This window comes from Arachis hypogaea, chromosome 12 (genome assembly GCF_003086295.3).
Source record: "Arachis hypogaea cultivar Tifrunner chromosome 12, arahy.Tifrunner.gnm2.J5K5, whole genome shotgun sequence".
Classification (NCBI taxonomy): Eukaryota; Viridiplantae; Streptophyta; class Magnoliopsida; order Fabales; family Fabaceae; genus Arachis; species Arachis hypogaea.
Genome location: NC_092047.1, coordinates 3,761,711 through 3,782,990, shown reverse-complemented (window position 1 = coordinate 3,782,990; position 21,280 = coordinate 3,761,711). Strand labels below are relative to the sequence as shown.

General features: G+C 36.7%; 2 protein-coding genes and 1 long non-coding RNA gene across 3 annotated transcripts; 2 read left to right on the top strand and 1 right to left on the bottom strand.

Annotated features, from left to right (window-relative positions):
- Positions 1-14: 14 nt before the first annotated feature.
- On the bottom strand, positions 15-20,575 carry LOC140177192 (uncharacterized). The gene is made up of 2 exons (XM_072210120.1): positions 20,381-20,575; positions 15-1,915 (listed from the first exon to the last, which is right to left on the bottom strand). Exon 2 carries the CDS (start codon positions 647-649, stop codon positions 128-130), a length of 522 nt encoding a protein of 173 aa, XP_072066221.1. The 5' UTR covers positions 650-1,915; positions 20,381-20,575; the 3' UTR covers positions 15-127.
- On the top strand, positions 5,105-8,362 carry LOC114924854 (uncharacterized). The gene is made up of 3 exons (XR_011869010.1): positions 5,105-5,375; positions 5,551-5,627; positions 8,260-8,362. It is a non-coding gene; the product is annotated as an uncharacterized lncRNA (long non-coding RNA).
- LOC112726436 (putative disease resistance RPP13-like protein 1) lies at positions 16,446-20,647 on the top strand. The gene is made up of 3 exons (XM_025775820.3): positions 16,446-19,015; positions 19,376-19,587; positions 20,302-20,647. Exon 1 carries the CDS (start codon positions 16,565-16,567, stop codon positions 18,995-18,997), a length of 2,433 nt encoding a protein of 810 aa, XP_025631605.1. The 5' UTR covers positions 16,446-16,564; the 3' UTR covers positions 18,998-19,015; positions 19,376-19,587; positions 20,302-20,647.
- Positions 20,648-21,280: the final 633 nt, after the last annotated feature.

Below are 21,280 nucleotides of genomic sequence, written 5' to 3'. Positions count from 1 at the left end.
ATTTTGGTCTCTTGTTTCTATTTTTATTTTTTTGACTTCTGTTATTCTATCGCTGCCACTGTTTTGTATATTGTTATCCCAATTATTCTCTCAAGCAGCTATTCCAATTGATGAAGCATTTGCCAAATCAATGCGTTCGGTTTTTGAGTTCCTCTTCTTTCGAGATCTCAACCTTCACCCAGCCTGATGATTCCTCAGAAGATTGAACCTCTTCCTGCTCTTCCATCTGCTGTTTGGGCTCTGGTTGAGTGTCTTTTGCAGCAACACTACATTCCTCTTCTACAGCGGGTGGAACTGTTTCAGCCTTAACTTGCTTCACAAGTTCGGATTCTATTGTTCCTTCTTGATCAAGAAACCCCACCGGAAGCTCCATCATACGTTCCATATCTTTATCACGCTTCACAGATTTGGACTCTATTGTTTCTTCTTCATCAAGCAATCCAATTGGAAGCTCCATAATAGGTTCTACTTCCTCCTCTTCATGATCTGGTTCATGCTTTAAAATTTCTGTTCCACTGTCCATGTTGAATTCAGATGCTGCAATATCCTCATCAAGTGGTGCTTCATTTGGTGCCACATTAGGTTCTGCTGCCACGTTCAATGCCAGATCAAGTGGTGACTGAAACAAAAAATAACGAAACAAATACATACTTTTTATTCAACATTTTATTACCAAATCAAGGTATATTGAAAAGAAATTGCTGATTTGATATTAAGTAAACAGCATCAATAACACATATCTGAATAATTTCCAGCTTCAGCAAGAGCCTCATTATATTCTCTCCAAGTGCAATCCTCTGCTTCTCATCATTTTGTAGATCAGAAGAGTGCTCAAACGCTTGAATAGAAGTTTTGACATTAGTCAACTCCTTACTGACTTCGGCTATCTCCTTCAATTTCTCCAATGGCTCTGATCTCCTCACTTGGTAACTGTGATACACAGCTTGAATTCAAATGGCAACATCAACATCTGATAAATCCTTTCTCTCCTATCCGCCTTCGTCAGTTGGCTTACTAGCCTCTTCCATCATCTTCTCTGCTCCATTTTGTGCCTTCTTTTCTTCAGTATCTCCAACTGAACAATTCTCATCTGCACCCTTGTCTCCATCGGTCTTATTGTCAGTCACCTGAATGGTTTCCTCTTTTGGTTGAACTTCCTTGCTGACATCTGCTATATTACACTCCTCAAATTCTTCAAGAGGTGGGTGTTGAAACACTTCTTAAAGATATTGGCATTAGCTCCAAATCTACATCATTCCTAATCAGTGCTGTCACAACCTTGTTGATTCTTCCTGGTATGCTTTAAGCATGAGGCTCATAGATATCTCAGGAACAAGGTACGCTTTTTTTTTTTTTTTGGTTTGGCAGTTTAGTACCTGTTTAGTTGTGTATTTCGGTTATCATTTTGAAGACACTCTGGAGATCTCAAAATTTAACCCTTCAAATTGGCCACCAGAGTTGGTTAAATACTTGCTCCATGAAATGGAAGGTTCAAATATGTTTTAGGATAGTTTGAAAAAAGTATACTTTTTAAGCATCTTTCTATTTGCTTCTATTTGTTGTCTACTTGTCAAAAACAGATTCCTTAATATGCAGGCAACTACGACTCGCTGCGATTCCTGTGTTGATAGTCTCGCTTATGCTTTTGCTTCTGCTGCTTTAAGATAGCCTATGGACCAATTCCAAACTTACTCTGCTCTGAGATTTTTCCAACAAGGGTGTGCGGCCTCTGCATAGCTATATGCGCTCTAGTGTTATGGATTGGAAGCATAATTGTCACATACACACTGCCTGTGATGCTCAGCTCAATCGGACTCGCCGGTTTCTTTGGCATATATGCTGTTGCTTGTTCCAACTCCTGGATATTTGTGTTCCTGAAGGTTCCAGAAACATAGGGCATGCTTCTGCCTAGAATCTGTGACAAAATATTGATCTCATTCTCATGAGTTTAGCGTGTATGCAAGCATGTCAGTTAGTTAGTTAGAGAAAGATATCTTGGTTGTAGTTCAATTTCAAACGTATATGTACCATCCTTCTTAAGGTGGAATGAAAGTTTATGATTACTTGATTAGCTTGATTTATATGCACCTCATCACAAAATGATGTCTCAGTCTTTTTCACTAATTAAAGAAACCAATAATCCAGCATTTACTAATATACGTTTAAAATTAAATAATAAAAAATATAATTATAAAAATTTGATATGAATAATGAAAGAAAAAAAATGAAAAAAATAAATTGGGTGTCTTGTTAGTATTTCTGAACACGGTGTTTGTGTTCATATCTATCTCATCTGTCAAACAGAGAAATTTTTTGTCTTTGGTGTATCCAACATTTGAGATTTTTTTTTTAGATGTATTGAACAAATGGATGATTCAAATTTATTGTTTCTACTATCTTCTGTAGGTAGCTTGTGTACATGTTGAGATGTAATCCTATACATTGACTATATTTCTTCATTTAGTTCTAAGTTCATTTGAGGTGGTAACTAAGCTGAATTGATGTGTTGGGAACCAGAAACTGTGTTTCTCATTTTGGCTTCATGTTATTGAAAAGCAAAGATGATGGAGAAAGTTGAAGTGGCACTTATCATTGAAAAGCTTTTGCTGTTGTTGGTATATTTCTCGGTTTCTCTCTATAATTTTATTTTTGCCTTTTTGCATGGAGAAAAAATAAATGATAGCTTGATTTGTGGAAAGAAAAGTTATAAAATGGTCTTTCTGTCTTGCCAATTCTTTGTGAGCCAGCTGTTATTTGCAAGATTCATGTCGGATAGTAAAAGGAAGCAGCATGCATGAGATGTATGAGCTTTCAAAATAGAAGGATCAAAATTAAACCAATGATCCAACATTGTGTTCATGAGGTTTTAACATATCTGCATTACTAAAAATGGTATAAAAAATAAACAAGAAAAGAGAGAACGTAGAACAATAAGCGTGTGGCGCTTTTGTGATGACAAACACTTCTTGTAATGTTTTTTAATTTGTGTTTCAGGGGATACATTGAGGATTAAGCAGCAATTGCCACGAGAGCATTGCAGTTCTGGACAGAATCTTGAATTGCAGTTTCAGTAAAGAAAAAGCAACAGAAATGCAGAGTCATTTATGACTTCTACCTTTTTTTTCATATATATATATATAAGATAAAAAGATAACTGATGTCATTATGAAAGTTAGATATCCTTTTATCTTATCATCCAGAAACTCTATACTTAACTGAATTTGCAATGTATTAAAGATATGCCTTTGATTTGATGTATCTTTCAGTGACAAGCAATGAGTGTGAGCTGAATGATTGGAAGGAGAAAATCTTCATCTTAAATTAAAGAACTGATGTGTGATGCAATGTAGATTTGAGCAAATCTTTAGACTGCCTTTACCATGTGTGTTGTTCAATTGGCAAATCTGGGGTGAGAATATTGATATGATTTTTTTTCTCCCCTGAAATGATCTCTACAAGGGATATATTATTGAAAAGTAAGCATAATGGATTATGTTAATCTTATTCATGTATTAGAGCATCAATTTAAACACTGAATTTCTCAAGGATTGGACTGCACTTGTATTTAAAAACTTTTTCAAGTGACTAGTAATGTAGTGTTGAAAATGTGACCTATGTTCATCACCATCTGCATCAACATTGCCACAAGCTCATTCTAGTACAAGTTTAAGCCTACCACTATAGCAAAATCATTTACACAAGTAATCTGCAAAGTACCTGCAATTATCAAGCAACATGACCTTAACTAGTTCTAAACTGACTGCTCAAAGAATTGCATCAACTATGCAATGATTTAGCTTCATTGTTACTTGCTAGGAAAATTAAATTGTCTCGTGAAATTTAAAATAGAGTAAATAGCCATGTTGATTGTCAAAAAATTCAGATTTTGACAAAAATAGTCTCAATAGATAATAATAACAAAATGACTGAAAAATATGTTCTATTTGACAAAATGATTCAAGTGCTTATTTATTTGCTAACGGAGTCGCCAACATAGCATATTAGTTGCTGACTAGGAATATCATTTTTCTAGTAAAAAAGAAAAAGTATTATTTATACATGTGAATACTGGATAGGTATTTCACATTCTTCTATCACATTTAAATTTAATAATCATTTCAATTATTTGCCTATTTAAATGTTTCAACTATTCAACTATTTATTAAAATATTAGCTGGGTTGTGAAAATAGTCTGAAACCTTCCTCAAGTTGCAATTTTAATTTGTTGCATCTCTTGGAATTAAAAAGTTAAATTACACAGTTGGTCCTTATACTTTTAGTGAAATTACAAATTAGTCCTTACACTTTAAAAGTTTGTAATTGGGTTCCTAAAGATAATTAAAATTTGTAATTTAGTTCCCTCGTTCAAAAAGTATTTGATTTAACAGAATATTCTCAGCATATTCTCTATTTTAAACATGTAAACTGCACATGTTTGCAATAGAGACCAATTTGCAACTTTAGTAAAAGTATGAGGATCAACAGTGTAATTTAATCATTTGAAAATGACCAAAAACTTCCTAAACTATCTGAATCCACCTTACCCCTCCCCAGCTCTCTCACTCTCACTTTCTCACTTTCTAAAATGGCACCCCAACCCCAACGCTCTCTGTCTCTCACCTCAGCTCACCATCGTCGTGCCTCTCGCCTCCGTCACCGCGCCGGATTCACTAATAAATTGAGTTGCTATTTTTGTGTTGATTTGTTGCTATTTTTTTCTTAGACATTAAATTGTTCTCTTTGAGCATGTTTGGGATTGGAATGGTTCTCTTTCATTTATCGTCGGTGTTCAGTATTGGGATTGGAAGAGAAGAAAAAGTTGTCGGAAGAGAGAGGCGAGATGGAGAAAGGAGGCGAGACCCGACTCGTGAGCACAAATGCGGTGGATCCGGCGTAGCGACGGTGAACCGAGGTGAGAGATAGAGAGCGGTGGGGTTCAGTGTCATTTTAGAAAGTGAGAAAGTAAGAGTAAGAGAGTTGGAGTGTTATACCCACGAGAAAAAAAAAAAAGGAAACAGAAGTGCATAGTCACGTGGGTGGCACATGCCCCCACTTAAACCCCTTCCCCCTCCTTATTCTCTCGAGCCTTCCCCGATCTCTCTCTCTCTCTTTTATTTTCATTTCCTTCATACAAATCAAAACCAAACCCTCTCTTTTCCTTCATCTCCTCTTCCATTCCATCTTCTTCATTTCAAAATCTTCATCCAACTACAACACACCAGATTTCATTTTACCCTTTTATTTTATCTCTATTTTAATATATCATCTATATCTAAAGTAAATTTTTATTTTTTATAACCCCAAATCAAGAAGCTCATACTAATGAGTGAAGGAAGCATTTAACTTTGAGTTCCAATTATTATTGAGGCTTCAAGGTAACTCTTTGACTCAATAATTAGCCATATTCCCAATTTTTGTCATCTATATATTTATGGGTATGTATAAATCCGAATTAGGGTTAGAAAATTTGGGGCTTTTGTCAAGGTGAGTAAGATTATGTTAATTGACAATATTAGTAGCTCACAAATATCATTTTTATCATATTTCTAGAGTTGTAGAATTATTGGACATCATGTGGTAGCTCGTTGACGCGCTCAGAGTTGCTTCCGGTTCTTTTGAATCAAGTTGTGAGTGGATATTATATCTATAATTATTTTTAAATATATTATTACCAATACCTATGTTGAATCATTAATTTTGGAGTTTGAAAATATTTTATTATTGTGATTTTTGAATTTTTGAAAATAAATATTGATTTGTGAAACTTACAATTTTATAAAAATACACACGAGACGATATTTATATATTTTGTAAAGTATAAATGTTTTCTTATTTGACCTTATGTAAATTTAATTAAATTTTAGTATGCAATCCTATATATATTGATTTGCTATGGAATTTAGTAGTATGTTATAAGCACTAGAGATTTTTATAAGTGATTTGGTTTGGATTGGTCTGGGAGACTCTGACTAGAAAACTGTAGTTAACGGCGGTTATGACGTTAACCTAGATGCATCTGGCTCAGACCTCAGCTAGTAGGGGCGTTGCTAGCCTAACGTGTAGGCCACACGTTGGATCTGTTATACCGTACGGGCACACTAGAGGAAAGGGCTACCCTTAGAGGTGGAGCCGCCCTAGGTGTGTAATATTTGATTTGATTTGACTTCTGGAATGAGAACTCCCATTTCAGTTCATCCGCTTAACTATTTATCTAATGTTTGTATAATTAATTAATATGAATTTCTCATCTCTGAAAAGAAATATAATTTTCAAGGTAAACTCTGTATTGTCTCGTGTGGGTTATAGATGTAATGTTTGCTCACTGAGTTGCAAAACTCACCCTATTATATTCCCATGTTTTTCAAATACAGGAGTCATTCCAGGTTCCATTCTACCTGCCCCTCAGTAGATCTTAGTCATTTTAGTGAGCCCTTCTTCTTTCCAAGGGCTAAGTAATTATGTAATGGAACCTTTGCTCAAAATCTAGATTATGTCAATGCTCCATATGTCACAGGCAAGATCCTCGTGTGGGTTATGTTATTTTGAATCTTGAACTGTTTAGGTAGTGATTATGATTTGGTTATGTAAGACTTATGGTTTTAACTATATACTCTAGTTATCAACTTGATATATATATATATATATATATATATATATATATATATATATATATATATATATATATATATATATATATATATATATATATATATATATATATATATGATGCGTATTTTGGATATATTTGGTTGTGGATATAATTTGGAGTACGTTGTTGTTGTTGTCTTGGAAATGGAGGTTTATTATTAATACAGGGAGTTAATATTTATGTTGGTAAGGTCCTAGAAACAGAGGAGATTCTGTCCGTTTTTGTTATAACTGAAAAAAAAAAAAAGGATGGAAAGCACGTGGGGGGCACATGCCCCCACTTAAATTTTCTCCCCTTCTCCCCCATCTGTCGAAAACTCCCGTCCCCCCTTTCCTTCTTTCATTTTCTTTTATTTCCTTCCAACAAAACCTAAAACCCTCTTCTCCTCTTCCCTTCTTTCCCATCTATCTCTCCCATCTTCTCATCTCTTCTTCTTGCAAACACACACCATCATTAAACCCACTTCTTTCATCTTAATTCCTTCTCCTTCTCTTCTCTATTTTATTCATTCAAATTTCTTTTATCACAACCCTAAATCATGGAGCTTCAACCTACTTGGTGAAGAAAGTATTCAACTTTTGAGTTCTGGTTATTATTGAGGCTTCAAGGTAACTCTTTGACTCAATAATTAGCCATATCTCCAATTTTTGTCATCTCTATATTTATGGGTATATATAAATCCGAATTAGGGTTATTAGGGGTTAGAAAATTTGGGGCTTTTGTCAAGGTGAGTAAGATTATGTTAATTGACAACATTAGTAGCTCACAAATATCATTATTGTCATATTTCTAGAGTTGTAGAATTATTGGACATCATTTGGTAGCTCGTTGACGCGCTCAGAGTTGCTTCCGGTTCTTTGGAATCAAGTTGTGAGTGGATATTATATCTATAATTATTTTTAAATATATTATTATCAATATCTATGTTGAATCATTAATTTTGGAGTTTGAAAATATTTTATTATTGTGATTTCTAAAATTTTTGAAAATAAATATTGATTTGTGAAACTTACAATTTTATAAAAATACACACGAGACGATATTTATATATTTTGTAAAGTATAAATGTTTTCTTATTTGACCTTATGTAAATTTTAATTAAATTTTAGCATGCAATCCTATATATATTGATTTGCTATGGAATTTAGTAGTATGTTATAAGCACTAGAGATTTTTATAAGTGATTTGGTTTGGATTGGTTTGGGAGACTCTGACTAGAAAACCGTAGTTAACGGCGGTTATGACGTTAACCTAGATGCATCTGGCTCAGACCTCAGCTAGCAGGGGCGTTGCTAGCCTAACGTGTAGGCCACACGTTGGATCTGTTATACCGTACGGGCACACTAGAGGAAAGGGCTACCCTTAGAGGTGGAGCCGCCCTAGGTGTGTAATATTTGATTTGATTTGACTTCTGGAATGAGAACTCCCATTTCAGTTCATCCGCTTAACTATTTATCTAATGTTTGTATAATTAATTAATATGAATTTCTCATCTCTGAAAAGAAATATAATTTTCAAGGTAAACTTTGTATTGTCTCGTGTGGGTTATAGATGTAATGTTTGCTCACTGAGTTGCAAAACTCACCCTATTATATTCCCATGTTTTTCAGATACAGGAGTCATTCCAGGTTCCATTCCACCTGCCCCTCAGTAGATTTTAGTCATTTTGGTGAGCCCTTCTTCTTTCCAAGGGCTAAGTAATTATGTAATGGAACCTTTGCTCAAAATCTAGATTATGTCAATGCTCCATATGTCACAGGCAGGATCCTCGTGTGGGTTATGTTATTTTGAATCTTGAACTGTTTAGGTAGTAATTATGATTTGGTTATGTAAGACTTATGGTTTTAATTATATACTCTAGTTATCAACTTGATATATATATATGATGCGTATTTTGGATATATTTGGTTGTGGATATAATTTGGAGTATGTTGTTGTTGTTGTCTTGGAAATGGAGGTTTATTATTAATACAGGGAGTTAATATTTATGTTGGTAAGGTCCTAGAAACAGAGGAGACTCTGTCCGTTTTTCTGAAAATTTGGTCGTTTGGCTTGCTGAGGGACTTGTCCCTTGAGCGCCAGTCATGGCTTGGTTCGGGTCATGACAAAGTGGTATCAGAGCTTTAGGTTTTCCTGTGTAATATGGAGCAAGTGCCCTTTAGTAAGATCACAATTGTGCAAATGGAAGCCGGCCCATTTTCACAAAGTGTGATGTTACTAGAGGCCTATAGGAAGTCGTCCTCAATCTTTTGGTCTCATAATTCTTTCTGTCTGTCCTATTGTCTTTGAACTCCATATACATATGTCGTTGGTGATCCAATCGCTTATTTACTCAATAGGTGGAAGATGCCACCTAAGAAAAGACGTGGTGGAGCTGTTAATGCTCCTGATACTGCTGAATCCAATAGGGCAGTTTCTCCGCCACTTGGAGCGCTTCGACAAAGGCCAAGGAGCCAAAGGATAGCTGATAGGCGCGAAGGAGAGATACCCCGCGAGAGAGTTCAAGAGAACCCCGCAGTAAGAGAGGCTCAACCGGACTTAGCAGCTGAATTGAGGGGAATGAATCAAACTCTTAATGCGGTGTTACAGGTTCTAACAAATCAAAATAGGGGTGAAGCGAGACTTCCTAATGCGCCAAATCCTCAGCCTCATAGGGTTCATCAATTGTTTGGGGATCAAGAGCCGCCAATTGAAAAGTATTTGAAGTTGAATTCGTCCACTTTCAATGGAGATTCATTGGATGAAGATCCACAACAATATCTAGAGGATGCAAAGAAAGCTATTCGAGCTCTCAAGTGCACCAAAGAATGGGCTGTTGAGTTAGTATCCTACAACTTGCGTGGTTCAGCAAGATATTGGTATGAGTCTCTTCTTGAGAGCAAAGAAGCAACTGGACTTCGTCCTCCTTCTTGGGAAGAGTTTACTGAAGAGTTTCTTGCTCGATTTTATCCAGCTAACAAGCAAGCAGAAGATGCAATTGCCTTTGAAAGATTAAGGCAAGAGAATATGACAGTGACTGAGTATGCTAAGGAGTTTACTAGACTTTCTAAGAGTGCTCCGTACTTGGTGAATTCAGAAGAGATGAAAGTTTGTCGTTTCGTTCGTGGATTGGCAGAACCTATGTTCACTACTCTTATGCCTGAAGTCGGACGCATGTCTTTTAAGGATGTCCTAAACTCTGCCTATGGAATTGAAGCTGGGATAGCGGAGAGAAATGCTTTTATGGATGTTGGTAAGAAGCCCAAGATGAAGGGACAATTTTCTGGTGGATCTAGTTTAGGAGGATTTCAGTCTCATCATGGTCAAACTAATCAGCAAGGTTATTCGGGGTATCGAGCTCGTCCTCAAGCATCTTTTGGTGGGGTTGCTTCTTCTGGATCTGCTCCCATGAGTGTTTCGAATCCCAGACCTTTTGTTAAGAGCACCTCTCAATCTAGTGCACAGGGTTCAAATCAGACAAGCCCAGCTCAGCCCTATTGTCTTCAGTGTGGGAGTTACCATTCCGGTATATGTTTCAAGGCTACTGGTGCATGTTTTGGTTGTGGTCAATCTGGTCATCTTAGGAGGGATTGTCCAAATCCTAAAGGAGGCTTTGCTCCAGGTATTGCACGTCCTACAACACCAATGCCATCATCTTCAGCTATGTCTATTGGGAATTCTTCTGGTCCTAGTGGCAGAGGAGCTGGTGGTAGGGGTCAGACTTATAACAGAGGAGGGAGCCAAAGAGGAAGAGGTCAGACACGTGTGTATGCTTTAACACGTCAAGATGCTCAAGCTTCTAATGCTGTGGTGGCAGGTACTTTACAAGTTTGTTCTTTAGATGCTCGAGTGTTATTTGATACGGGTTCTCATTATTCATATGTATCTCCACATCTTGCATCTCGTTTCGATAAACAACCTGAACTGTTATCCCACCCATTTCATGTTGGCACTCCGCTTGGAGTCTCCATGATGGTTCGAGTCGTATTTCGGTCTTGTATTGTTAGAATTAATACCGTTGAAACCTTAGCTGATTTGATCCTTTTAGAACCAATGGAAGATATTGATGTCATCTTAGGCATGGATTGGTTAGCAGCTTGTCATGCTGATGTGGGCTGTTACTCCAAAACTGTGAAGTTTGACATACCGGGTATCTCACCTTTTGTTTTTAAGGGTGATGACTGTCCCACTTTAGCTAGCATCATCTCATCTATGAGTGCTATGCAATTGATGGATAAGGGAAACCAAGGATTTCAGGCAGTTGTTAGAGATGTTGATGCCGAAGTGCCTAGTCTTGATCAGGTTCCTATTGTTAGAGAATTCCCTGACGTGTTCCCTGATGAGCTACCGGGGATGCCGCCTGACCGTGAAGTTGAGTTTTCCATAGAATTGGCTCCGGGAGTCCAACCTGTGTCCAATCCTCCCTATCGTATGGCTCCAACTGAGTTACGAGAATTAAAAGTTCAATTGGAAGATATGCTAGAGAAAGGATTCATTCGTCCTAGCACTTCTCCGTGGGGAGCTCCTGTTCTATTTGTAAAGAAGAAGGATGGAACGATGCGACTATGTGTGGATTATCGTCAGCTCAATAAGATAACTGTTCGCAACAAGTATCCATTGCCAAGGATTGATGATTTGTTTGATCAACTTCAAGGAGCTACCTGTTTCTCAAAAATCGACCTGCGTTCAGGGTACCATCAATTGAAGATAAAAGAGGAAGACATTCCAAAAACCGCTTTTCGTACTCGCTATGGGCACTATGAGTTCTTAGTAATGTCCTTTGGTCTGACGAATGCGCCTGCAGCTTTCATGGACTTAATGAATCGAGTCTTCAAACTTTTCTTAGATCGCTTTGTTATCGTCTTCATCGATGATATCTTGGTGTATTCGAAAAGTGCTACGGAGCATGAGTATCATTTGAGGATTGTGTTACAAACCTTAAGAGATCACAAGCTCTATGCTAAGTTTTCTAAATGTGAGTTTTGGCTTGATCAAGTGACATTCTTGGGGCATGTGGTATCAAAAGATGGAATCATGGTGGATCCAAAGAAGGTTGAAGCCGTTCAGAAGTGGCCAAGGCCTACTACAGTGACAGAAATTCGTAGCTTTCTAGGGTTGGCCGGCTACTATCGGCGATTCATCAAGGACTTCTCGAGAATTTCGGCACCATTAACCAAGTTAACTCAGAAGAATGTGAAGTTTCAATGGTCAGAAGCTTGTGAGGGAAGCTTTCAGACACTTAAGTCTTGTCTAACCTCAGCACCAGTTCTTGTTTTACCTTCTGGGTCTGGAGGATTCTCAGTCTTTTGCGATGCATCTCGGATAGGACTTGGTTGTGTATTAATGCAGTATGGCCGCGTTATTGCCTATGCCTCGCGACAACTCAAGAAGCATGAGCAGAATTATCCAACTCATGACCTGGAGATGGCAGCGGTCGTCTTTGCTTTAAAGATTTGGAGACACTACCTTTATGGTGAGACCTGTGAGATCTATACGGATCACAAGAGTTTGAAGTATATATTCCAACAAAAGGATTTAAATTTAAGGCAACGGAGATGGATGGAGTTGCTGAAAGATTATGATTGTACCATTTTGTATCATCCTGGAAAGGCAAATATTGTAGCAGATGCCCTCAGTAGGAAATCTATGGGTAGCTTGGCCCATATCACTCTTGGAAGGAGACCAATTGTTGAAGAAGTCCATCAATTGGAGGCCAGTGGAATTCAATTTGATCTTGGAGAATCAGGAGTTTTCTTAGCACATGTTCGAACCCAATCTTCCCTGATAGAACAGATCAAGGTTGCACAAAGTGATGATCCGAAACTAAGAAAGCTTATGGAAGATGTTTGCAATGGGAGAAACTCAGACTTTTCTCTTGATCAAGATGTTTTGCGTTGTGGTCAACGCTTATGTGTGCCAGATAACCCCGACTTGAAGAAAGCTATTTTGGAGGAGGCTCACAATTCTAAGTATACCGTTCATCCAGGCTCCAATAAGATGTATCAAGATTTGAAACAATTGTTTTGGTGGGAAGGCATGAAGAAAGACATAGGAGTTTTTGTTTCTCATTGCTTAACTTGCCAACAAGTTAAAGCTGAACATCAAAGACCTGCTGGGTTATTACAACAGATTGAGATACCTGAATGGAAGTGGGAAAGGATTACAATGGATTTTGTAACAGGTTTACCTCGTAGTTTTAAAGGTTTTGATTCAATTTGGGTAATTGTGGATAGAATGACGAAGTCAGCTCACTTTCTTCCGGTGAAAACAACTTTCAGTGCATCTCGATATGCTCAACTTTATGTTGATGAGATAGTTAAGTTACATGGAATTCCAGTGTCCATTATTTCAGATCGCGGGCCCCAGTTTACCTCTCATTTTTGGAAATCTTTTCAAAAAGTGTTAGGAACTCGTTTGGATCTTAGCACAGCTTTTCACCCTCAAACCGATGGACAATCAGAGAGGACGATCCAGACATTGGAAGACATGTTAAGGTGTTGTGTTCTAGATTTTGGTGGGAATTGGGACAGCTATCTACCTTTGATCGAGTTCTCTTATAATAATAGTTATCAAGCCATCATTCAAATGGCACCATTTGAGGCTCTTTATGGGAGAAGATGCAGGTCACCTATTGGGTGGTTTGAGGTTGGTGAGGTTAAGCTTTTAGGGCCAAATTTGGTACAAGATGCGGTTGAGAAGGTTCGCATAATAAGAGAACGTTTATTAGCAGTTCAGAGTAGGCAGAAGGCTTATGTTGATAACAGAAGGCGTAACTTAGAGTTTTCAGTGGGTGATCAGGTATTTCTGAGAGTGTCGCCTATGAAGGGAGTGATGAGGTTTGGGAAAAGAGGCAAGCTTAGTCCTCGATACATTGGTCCATTTGAGATATTGGACAGAATAGGTGCAGTTGCTTACCGCTTGGCATTGCCGCCTGAGTTGTCTATGATTCATCCAGTCTTTCATGTATCAATGTTGCGCAAATACCTTCCCGACCCATCTCATGTGCTTGCACCACAAGCCATAGAGCTACAGGAGGATTTATCATTTGAAGAGGAACCAGTGGCTATAGTTGATCGCCAAGTAAAGAAACTACGTTCTAAAGAGATAGCATCTGTGAAAGTTGTTTGGAAAAATCATTCGGTAGAAGAAGCAACTTGGGAAGTGGAGGATACCATGCGCGACAAATATCCATATTTATTTGAGTCTGAAGGTAATAATTACATCTATCGTAGTATATAAGTTCAAAATTCGGGGACCGAATTTTTTTTAGGGGGAGAGAATGTTATACCCACGAGAAAAAAAAAAAAAGGAAACAGAAGTGCATAGTCACGTGGGTGGCACATGCCCCCACTTAAACCCCTTCCCCCTCCTTATTCTCTCGAGCCTTCCCCGATCTCTCTCTCTCTCTCTTATTTTCATTTCCTTCATACAAATCAAAACCAAACCCTCTCTTTTCCTTCATCTTCTCTTCCATTCCATCTTCTTCATTTCAAAATCTTCATCCAACTACAACACACCAGATTTCATTTTACCCTTTTATTTTATCTCTATTTTAATATATCATCTATATCCAAAGTAAATTTTTATTTTTCACAACCCCAAATCAAGAAGCTCATACTAATAAGTGAAGGAAGCATTCAACTTTGAGTTCCAATTATTATTGAGGCTTCAAGGTAACTCTTTGACTCAATAATTAGCCATATTCCCAATTTTTGTCATCTATATATTTATGGGTATGTATAAATCCGAATTAGGGTTATTAGGGTTAGAAAATTTGGGGCTTTTGTCAAGGTGAGTAAGATTATGTTAATTGACAATATTAGTAGCTCACAAATATCATTTTTGTCATATTTCTAGAGTTGTAGAATTATTGGACATCATGTGGTAGCTCGTTGACGCGCTCAGAGTTGCTTCCGGTTCTTTTGAATCAAGTTGTGAGTGGATATTATATCTATAATTATTTTTAAATATATTATTATCAATACCTATGTTGAATCATTAATTTTGGAGTTTGAAAATATTTTATTATTGTGATTTCTGAATTTTTGAAAATAAATATTGATTTGTGAAACTTACAATTTTATAAAAATACACACGAGACGATATTTATATATTTTGTAAAGTATAAATGTTTTCTTATTTAACCTTATGTAAATTTAATTAAATTTTAGTATGCAATCCTATATATATTGATTTGCTATGGAATTTAGTAGTATGTTATAAGCACTAGAGATTTTTATAAGTGATTTGGTTTGGATTGGTCTGGGAGACTCTGACTAGAAAACCGTAGTTAACGGCGGTTATGACGTTAACCTAGATGCATCTGGCTCAGACCTCAGCTAGCAGGGGCGTTGCTAGCCTAACGTGTAGGCCACACGTTGGATCTGTTATACCGTACGGGCACACTAGAGGAAAGGGCTACCCTTAGAGGTGGAGCCGCCCTAGGTGTGTAATATTTGATTTGATTTGACTTCTGGAATGAGAACTCCCATTTCAGTTCATCCGCTTAACTATTTATCTAATGTTTGTATAATTAATTAATATGAATTTCTCATCTCTGAAAAGAAATATAATTTTCAAGGTAAACTCTGTATTGTCTCGTGTGGGTTATAGATGTAATGTTTGCTCACTGAGTTGCAAAACTCACCCTATTATATTCCCATGTTTTTCAGATACAGGAGTCATTCCAGGTTCCATTCTACCTGCCCCTCAGTAGATCTTAGTCATTTTGGTGAGCCCTTCTTCTTTCCAAGGGCTAAGTAATTATGTAATGGAACCTTTGCTCAAAATCTAGATTATGTCAATGCTCCATATATCATAGGCAGGATCCTCGTGTGAGTTATGTTATTTTGAATCTTGAACTGTTTAGGTAGTGATTATGATTTGGTTATGTAAGACTTATGGTTTTAACTATATACTCTAGTTATCAACTTGATATATATATATATATATATATATATATATATATATATATATATATATATATATATATATATATATGATGCGTATTTTGGATATATTTGGTTGTGGATATAATTTGGAGTATGTTGTTGTTGTCGTCTTGGAAATGGAGGTTTATTATTAATACAGGGAGTTAATATTTATGTTGGTAAGGTCCTAGAAACAGAGGAGATTCTGTCCGTTTTTCTGAAAATTTGGTCGTTTGGCTTGCTGAGGGACTTGTCCCTTGAGCGCCAGTCATGGCTTGGTTCGGGTCATGACATGGAGAGGGACGGGGTAGGTTCAAATAGCCTAGGGAGATTTTGGTCACTTCAAATGATTAAATTACACAGTTGGTCCCCATACTTTCACTAAAATTGCAAATTGGTCTCTGTTGTCAAACATGTGCAGCTCACATGTTCAAAATAGAGAATATTCTGAGAATATTCTGTTAAATCAAACGCTTTTTGAACGGCGGGGACTAAATTACAAATTTTAATTCTCTTTAGAGACCCAATTATAAACTTTTAAAGTGTAGGTACTAATTTGCAATTTCACTGAAAGTGTAGGGACCAACTGTGCAATTTAACCAATTAAAAACAAAGAAGAGTAACCTTGAAGGCATCTACCACTTGAAGTCAATGTCTATGCTATATTGCCAAATGCCAACATATTTTAATCTCATACTATCCATTATTGTTATTAACAATGATATGCATTGATATCATATGATGATGATCCTACATTAAATTATATAGTTAATTAATTTCCACAAAGACTAGTTTCGGTTGGTCACCCTTTTGTTATTTGAATATTGTGTTTCAACTTTCAACCTTCAAAGAATAATATAGAAATGAAGTATATTCTCACTTATATGCCTTTTATTATTGTTGAATACCTCGCAAGCATTATTGCAATATTGCTCTCTCTTCCTTACATTCTGAGAATCCAATCACTCACTGATTCATTTGCTGTTGTTGTGATCTGTATCATATCATGGCTGAAGCACTTGTTGTTGGAGCTTTAGTATCTGGCTCCATTAGCCTTGTTCTTAACAGGCTCATTTCACCTGAGTTTGTCAACTCGGTGGTGAGCAAGAAGCTGGACCGAAAGTTGGTTGAGAGGCTCAAGACTGCTCTCTTGGCTGCAAAAGCTCTGGCCGCTGACGCCGAGCAGAAGCAGTTTGGAAACGATAGTGTGAGGAAATGGCTTGATAGTCTCAGGGATGCTCTCTACACTGCTGATGACTTGTTGGACCGTGCCTTAATCAAAGCTGAAATTCGCAAGAAGGTACGCCTTCGCCTTCCTCTCCGCCTTAATTTATCTGCTAGGGAGATGGTGACTAAGATAAACGAGGTGCTTAAAACAATAGAAGATCTTCAGAAACTTAAAGATAGCCTTGGTCTGAAAGAGATTCCAACGGGTAGCTCCTCATGGAGAACTCCATCCACTTCTCTTGAAAGCGGGACTGTCTATGGCAGGGATGATGACAAACAGGCATTAATCAAGATGCTAAATGACAACAATGATCATAACTTGTCCGTCATCTCTATTGTTGGTATGGGCGGGGTTGGTAAAACAACTTTAGCACAATGGCTGTACAACAATAAGGATTTGATGGACGGGGTTGATCTGAAAGTATGGATTTGTGTTTCTGAAAATTTTGATGTTGTTGAGACTACTAAGAATGTTATAAAGGGGATCAATGCAGGTGTTTGTAGTCTTGAAAGCTTTGATTTACTTCAACAAGATTTGAAGGAAAGACTGTCAGAAAAGAAGTTCTTCATTGTTTTGGACGATGTTTGGAGTGAAGATGTTGACAAGTGGAATAGTTTTGTCACCCCTTTTCAACATGGGAGAAAAGGAGGCACGATTCTTGTAACTACCCGCAAGGAAAATGTTGGTCGAGTAGTCCAACACTATAACTCCTACACTCTCAAGGAACTGTCAGACGACTATTGTTGGTCTATTTTTGCGGACAATGCATCCTTTCCTGAATCAAATGGGAGCTCGGAACTGGAAGGAATAGGTAGAAAGATTGTCGAGAGGTGTGATGGCTTGCCGTTAGCTGCAGAAACACTTGGACGCTTGTTGCGGTCAAAGCATGATGCTGGGGAATGGAATAAAGTACTATCTAGTGATATTTGGCAATTTTCTATGACAGACAGTAAGATCGTTCCTGCGTTGTTAATAAGTTACTATCATCTGCCTGCTCATTTAAAACGTTGCTTTGTTTATTGTTCGTTGTATCCCAAAGATCATGAATTTGATAAAGGTGAATTAATCTTGTTGTGGATGGCTGAAGATTTTTTACGACCACCAAGGACAGGAGAGACTTTAGAAGAAGTCGGTTGCGAGTGTTTTGATCACTTGGCTTCAAGACTATTTTTCAAGCGGGTCCAATATAATGAAAAGTATTTTGTGATGCATGATCTCATGCATGACTTGGCAACTTTTCTTGCTGGAGATCTTTGTTGTAGATTTGGTGAAAAAGAAGAGATGAGTATTCTAACTCGGCATTTGTCATACAATCATTCAATCCCTGAGAAAATATGCTCCTCTAGTAAAAGTGAATCTTTGAGGACATTATTGTATATCAATCATGGAGGTCGTTTCTGGAAAGCACGCGCAACATTACCATGTGACATATTGTCAAAGAATAAATACTTGAGAGTTTTGTCCTTTGGTACACTCAATATATTTCCTGATTCAATAGCTAAAAAATTGATCCAATTGCGCTATCTGGATCTCTCTTGCAGTGCTGTTAAGATATTGCCCGAGTCATTATGCAACATGTGCAATCTACAAACTTTGAAGTTAGAAGGCTGTTCAAAGCTGACTATGCTGCCCAATGGCATGAATACTCTTCTCCCAAATTTACAGTATCTTGACATACGAGGTTGCCCAAACATTTGTAGGTTGCCAGAGGGAGGTTTGCCACCTAACCTGAAAGAGCTTAGGGTAGGAAAATGTGAGGAACAAGTGAGGGGTCTATCATGGTTGGGCAACTTGGACAACCTCCCTCATCTTTTCATTGATGGTTCTAACTGTCCAAACCCAGAGGTGGGTTGGCTGCCTCGCCTTCCCTCCCTTACCACTCTTCGGATATGGGGGTTCGATTATCTGCAGACATTGGACTGCAACGAGCTTCTCTGCCTCACCTCCCTCCAACAACTACACATTTCAGACTGTCCAAACCTGAAGAATATGGAAGGAGAAAAGCTGCCTTCCTCCCTCCAACAATTACACATTTCAGGGTGTCATAAGCTGGAGAATATTGCAGGAGAAAAACTGCCTCCCTCTCTCTTACTACTTCAAATTTATGGCTGTCATTTCCTGGGCGAACACTGCAAGAACAAGCATCAACAAATTTGGTCCAAAATTTCCCACATCCCCACCATTCAAGTCAATGGCATACAAATTCTCTGAGTAGAGATTTCTGAACAGGTAATTCTCTAACCTTCATGTTTCTCATGCTACCACAATGAAATTCACACATGCATAAATTTCCTTTTCCTTCAAGTCAATTTTTTTTCTCTTTCTTTAAACAACATTGATCACTTGAACTCATATGCCAACTGGAAAATTTGCATTCTTTTCTTTCATTTATCGGGAAAGCTCTCAGTTTGCAGTTCTAGTTAAACAAATATCCTTTCTTACTCTCGGAAACAGTCATTGTTATCTGTAATACTTGTTAACTCTCATATTTTATCCAAAAAATCGCATTTTTTTTTGTATCCAACAGTTGGGTGTTTATTTTTAAATAAATGGAGGTATCAAATTTAATATTTTTACAATCTTCTGCAGGTAGCTTGTGCACATATCGAGATGTAATCCTATACATTGGCTATACATCTTCATTTAATTCTATGTTCATTTGAGGTGCTAATTAAGCTGGATTTATGTATTGGGCAACAGAAACCGTGTGTTTTCTGATTTTGGCTTCAAGTTATTGAAAAGCAAAGACATGATGGAGAAAGTTGGTGGCACTCATTATTGAAAAGCTTTGGTTGTTTTTGGTATATTTTTCTATTCCTCTCTATAATTTTCTTTCTTTTTTGCTTTTTGCACAGAGAAAAAATAAATCATAACTTTATTTGTGGAAAGAAAATAGTTGCAAAAATGTGTTTTTGTCTTTGTCAATTCTTTATGATCATAGAGTTAGCTGTTGTTACAAGATTCATGTAGAATAGTGAAAGGAATCAGCATGCATAAGGTGTATAAGTTTTTTGCTCATAGATTGAATCTTACATAAAATAAATAGTAGTAGATGTCTATAATAAGCTATTTCTAATACTAAGAAAAGGTTCTGTAATAATAAATAGGGTAAAGTATATTTTTTTGTCCCTTTTGACAAAAGTTTCAAAAATACCCTAAGTTTTATTTTGTTTCAATTTTGTTCCAGAAGTTTTCGATTTGTATCAAATATATGCCTAACGGCTAAATTTTCAAAAAATTTAAGACTAATCTAACAATAATGTATAAAAATTATGCTTGATTTGCTTGTGTTGAGGGTTGTTCTTGTGAAATCGTTGTTGAATTGGTCTTAAATTTTTTGAAAAATTAACCGTTAAGAGTATATTTGATGCAAATCGAAAACTTGTAGAACAAAATTGAAACAAAATAAAACTTAGGAGTATTTTTGAAGCTTTTGTCAAACTTCAGAGACAAAAAGTATATTTTACACTAATAACTATTTCTTCCTTTTTGGGTTTGGACACGTTATCAAACAGATTCCCAAGGTGATGAATAGCTAATGCAGTCAAGATTCAAAGAATATACTTTCCATATTTGAAGATGATAATCATGTACCTGAAGTAGTCGAAGAAGTTGTAGTGAGGCCATCAGCAACGATTTCGTTCCTATTAACTTCACTCAATCGTGTGTGCAGTTTGTACCCAATGGGTCTCATTTCCTTTCACTGATGACTCTAAAATCAAACGTATGATCCAGCATTGTGTTCATGAGGTTTCACATAATTGTGTGTGTGGTTTTTGTGATGACAAACACTTTAAGTCTTGAAATATTTTTTAATTTGTGTGGTTCTCTTTTTAAATAATTCACTACCTTTATTTTTCAGGGTATCTTGATATAAATTTCAAATATATTATATCATTAATATATCAAATTTCTAAATTGATAGATATTCTTGGAGAAAAGAGTTTAGTTAGTTTCTTAAATTAAATAAGTAAAATAAAGCTTAAGATGATGTAGTCAATTTAAAAAATAAAAAATGTTATTTGTACACCAAAATCAGCCACTAAAATCAGGCACCAATGTATTTGTGTATAAATATATGTGTGATTTAATTTATTTTCAATGTGTATTTGTATTTCAACATGTATATTATACTGGTGGCTGATTTTAGTGTACACGTAGCATTCCTCTTAAAAAATTGGTAATGATGAAAAAAAAAAGGGTTTGAAACCTTGGTCAAGTTGTAATTTTAATTTGTTGCATTTATCATAATCAAAAACACAAAAATGATCAGTTCCAAACAAAGTAAGAATAAGACATTAAGAAAAGTGACCTCGAAGACAGCTAGCACGTGAAGCCAATGAGTAAACACTATTACCAACGGAAAAGTCTAGGGGCCAGCAACTTTGTTAAATTCTGGCCAGCATGTAACCAGCAAAGAAAAGTGAGCCATTAGATGAAATCTTACACCAATCTCACACCATTAAAATCATCTTAATGGCTATTTGATGGTTA

Bases quoted from the DNA above. Each gene is read 5' to 3' on its own strand.
- LOC140177192 (XM_072210120.1), bottom strand. From the start codon at position 649: ATGTATTTGTTTCGTTATTTTTTGTTTCAGTCACCACTTGATCTGGCA.
- LOC112726436 (XM_025775820.3), top strand. From the start codon at position 16,565: ATGGCTGAAGCACTTGTTGTTGGAGCTTTAGTATCTGGCTCCATTAGC.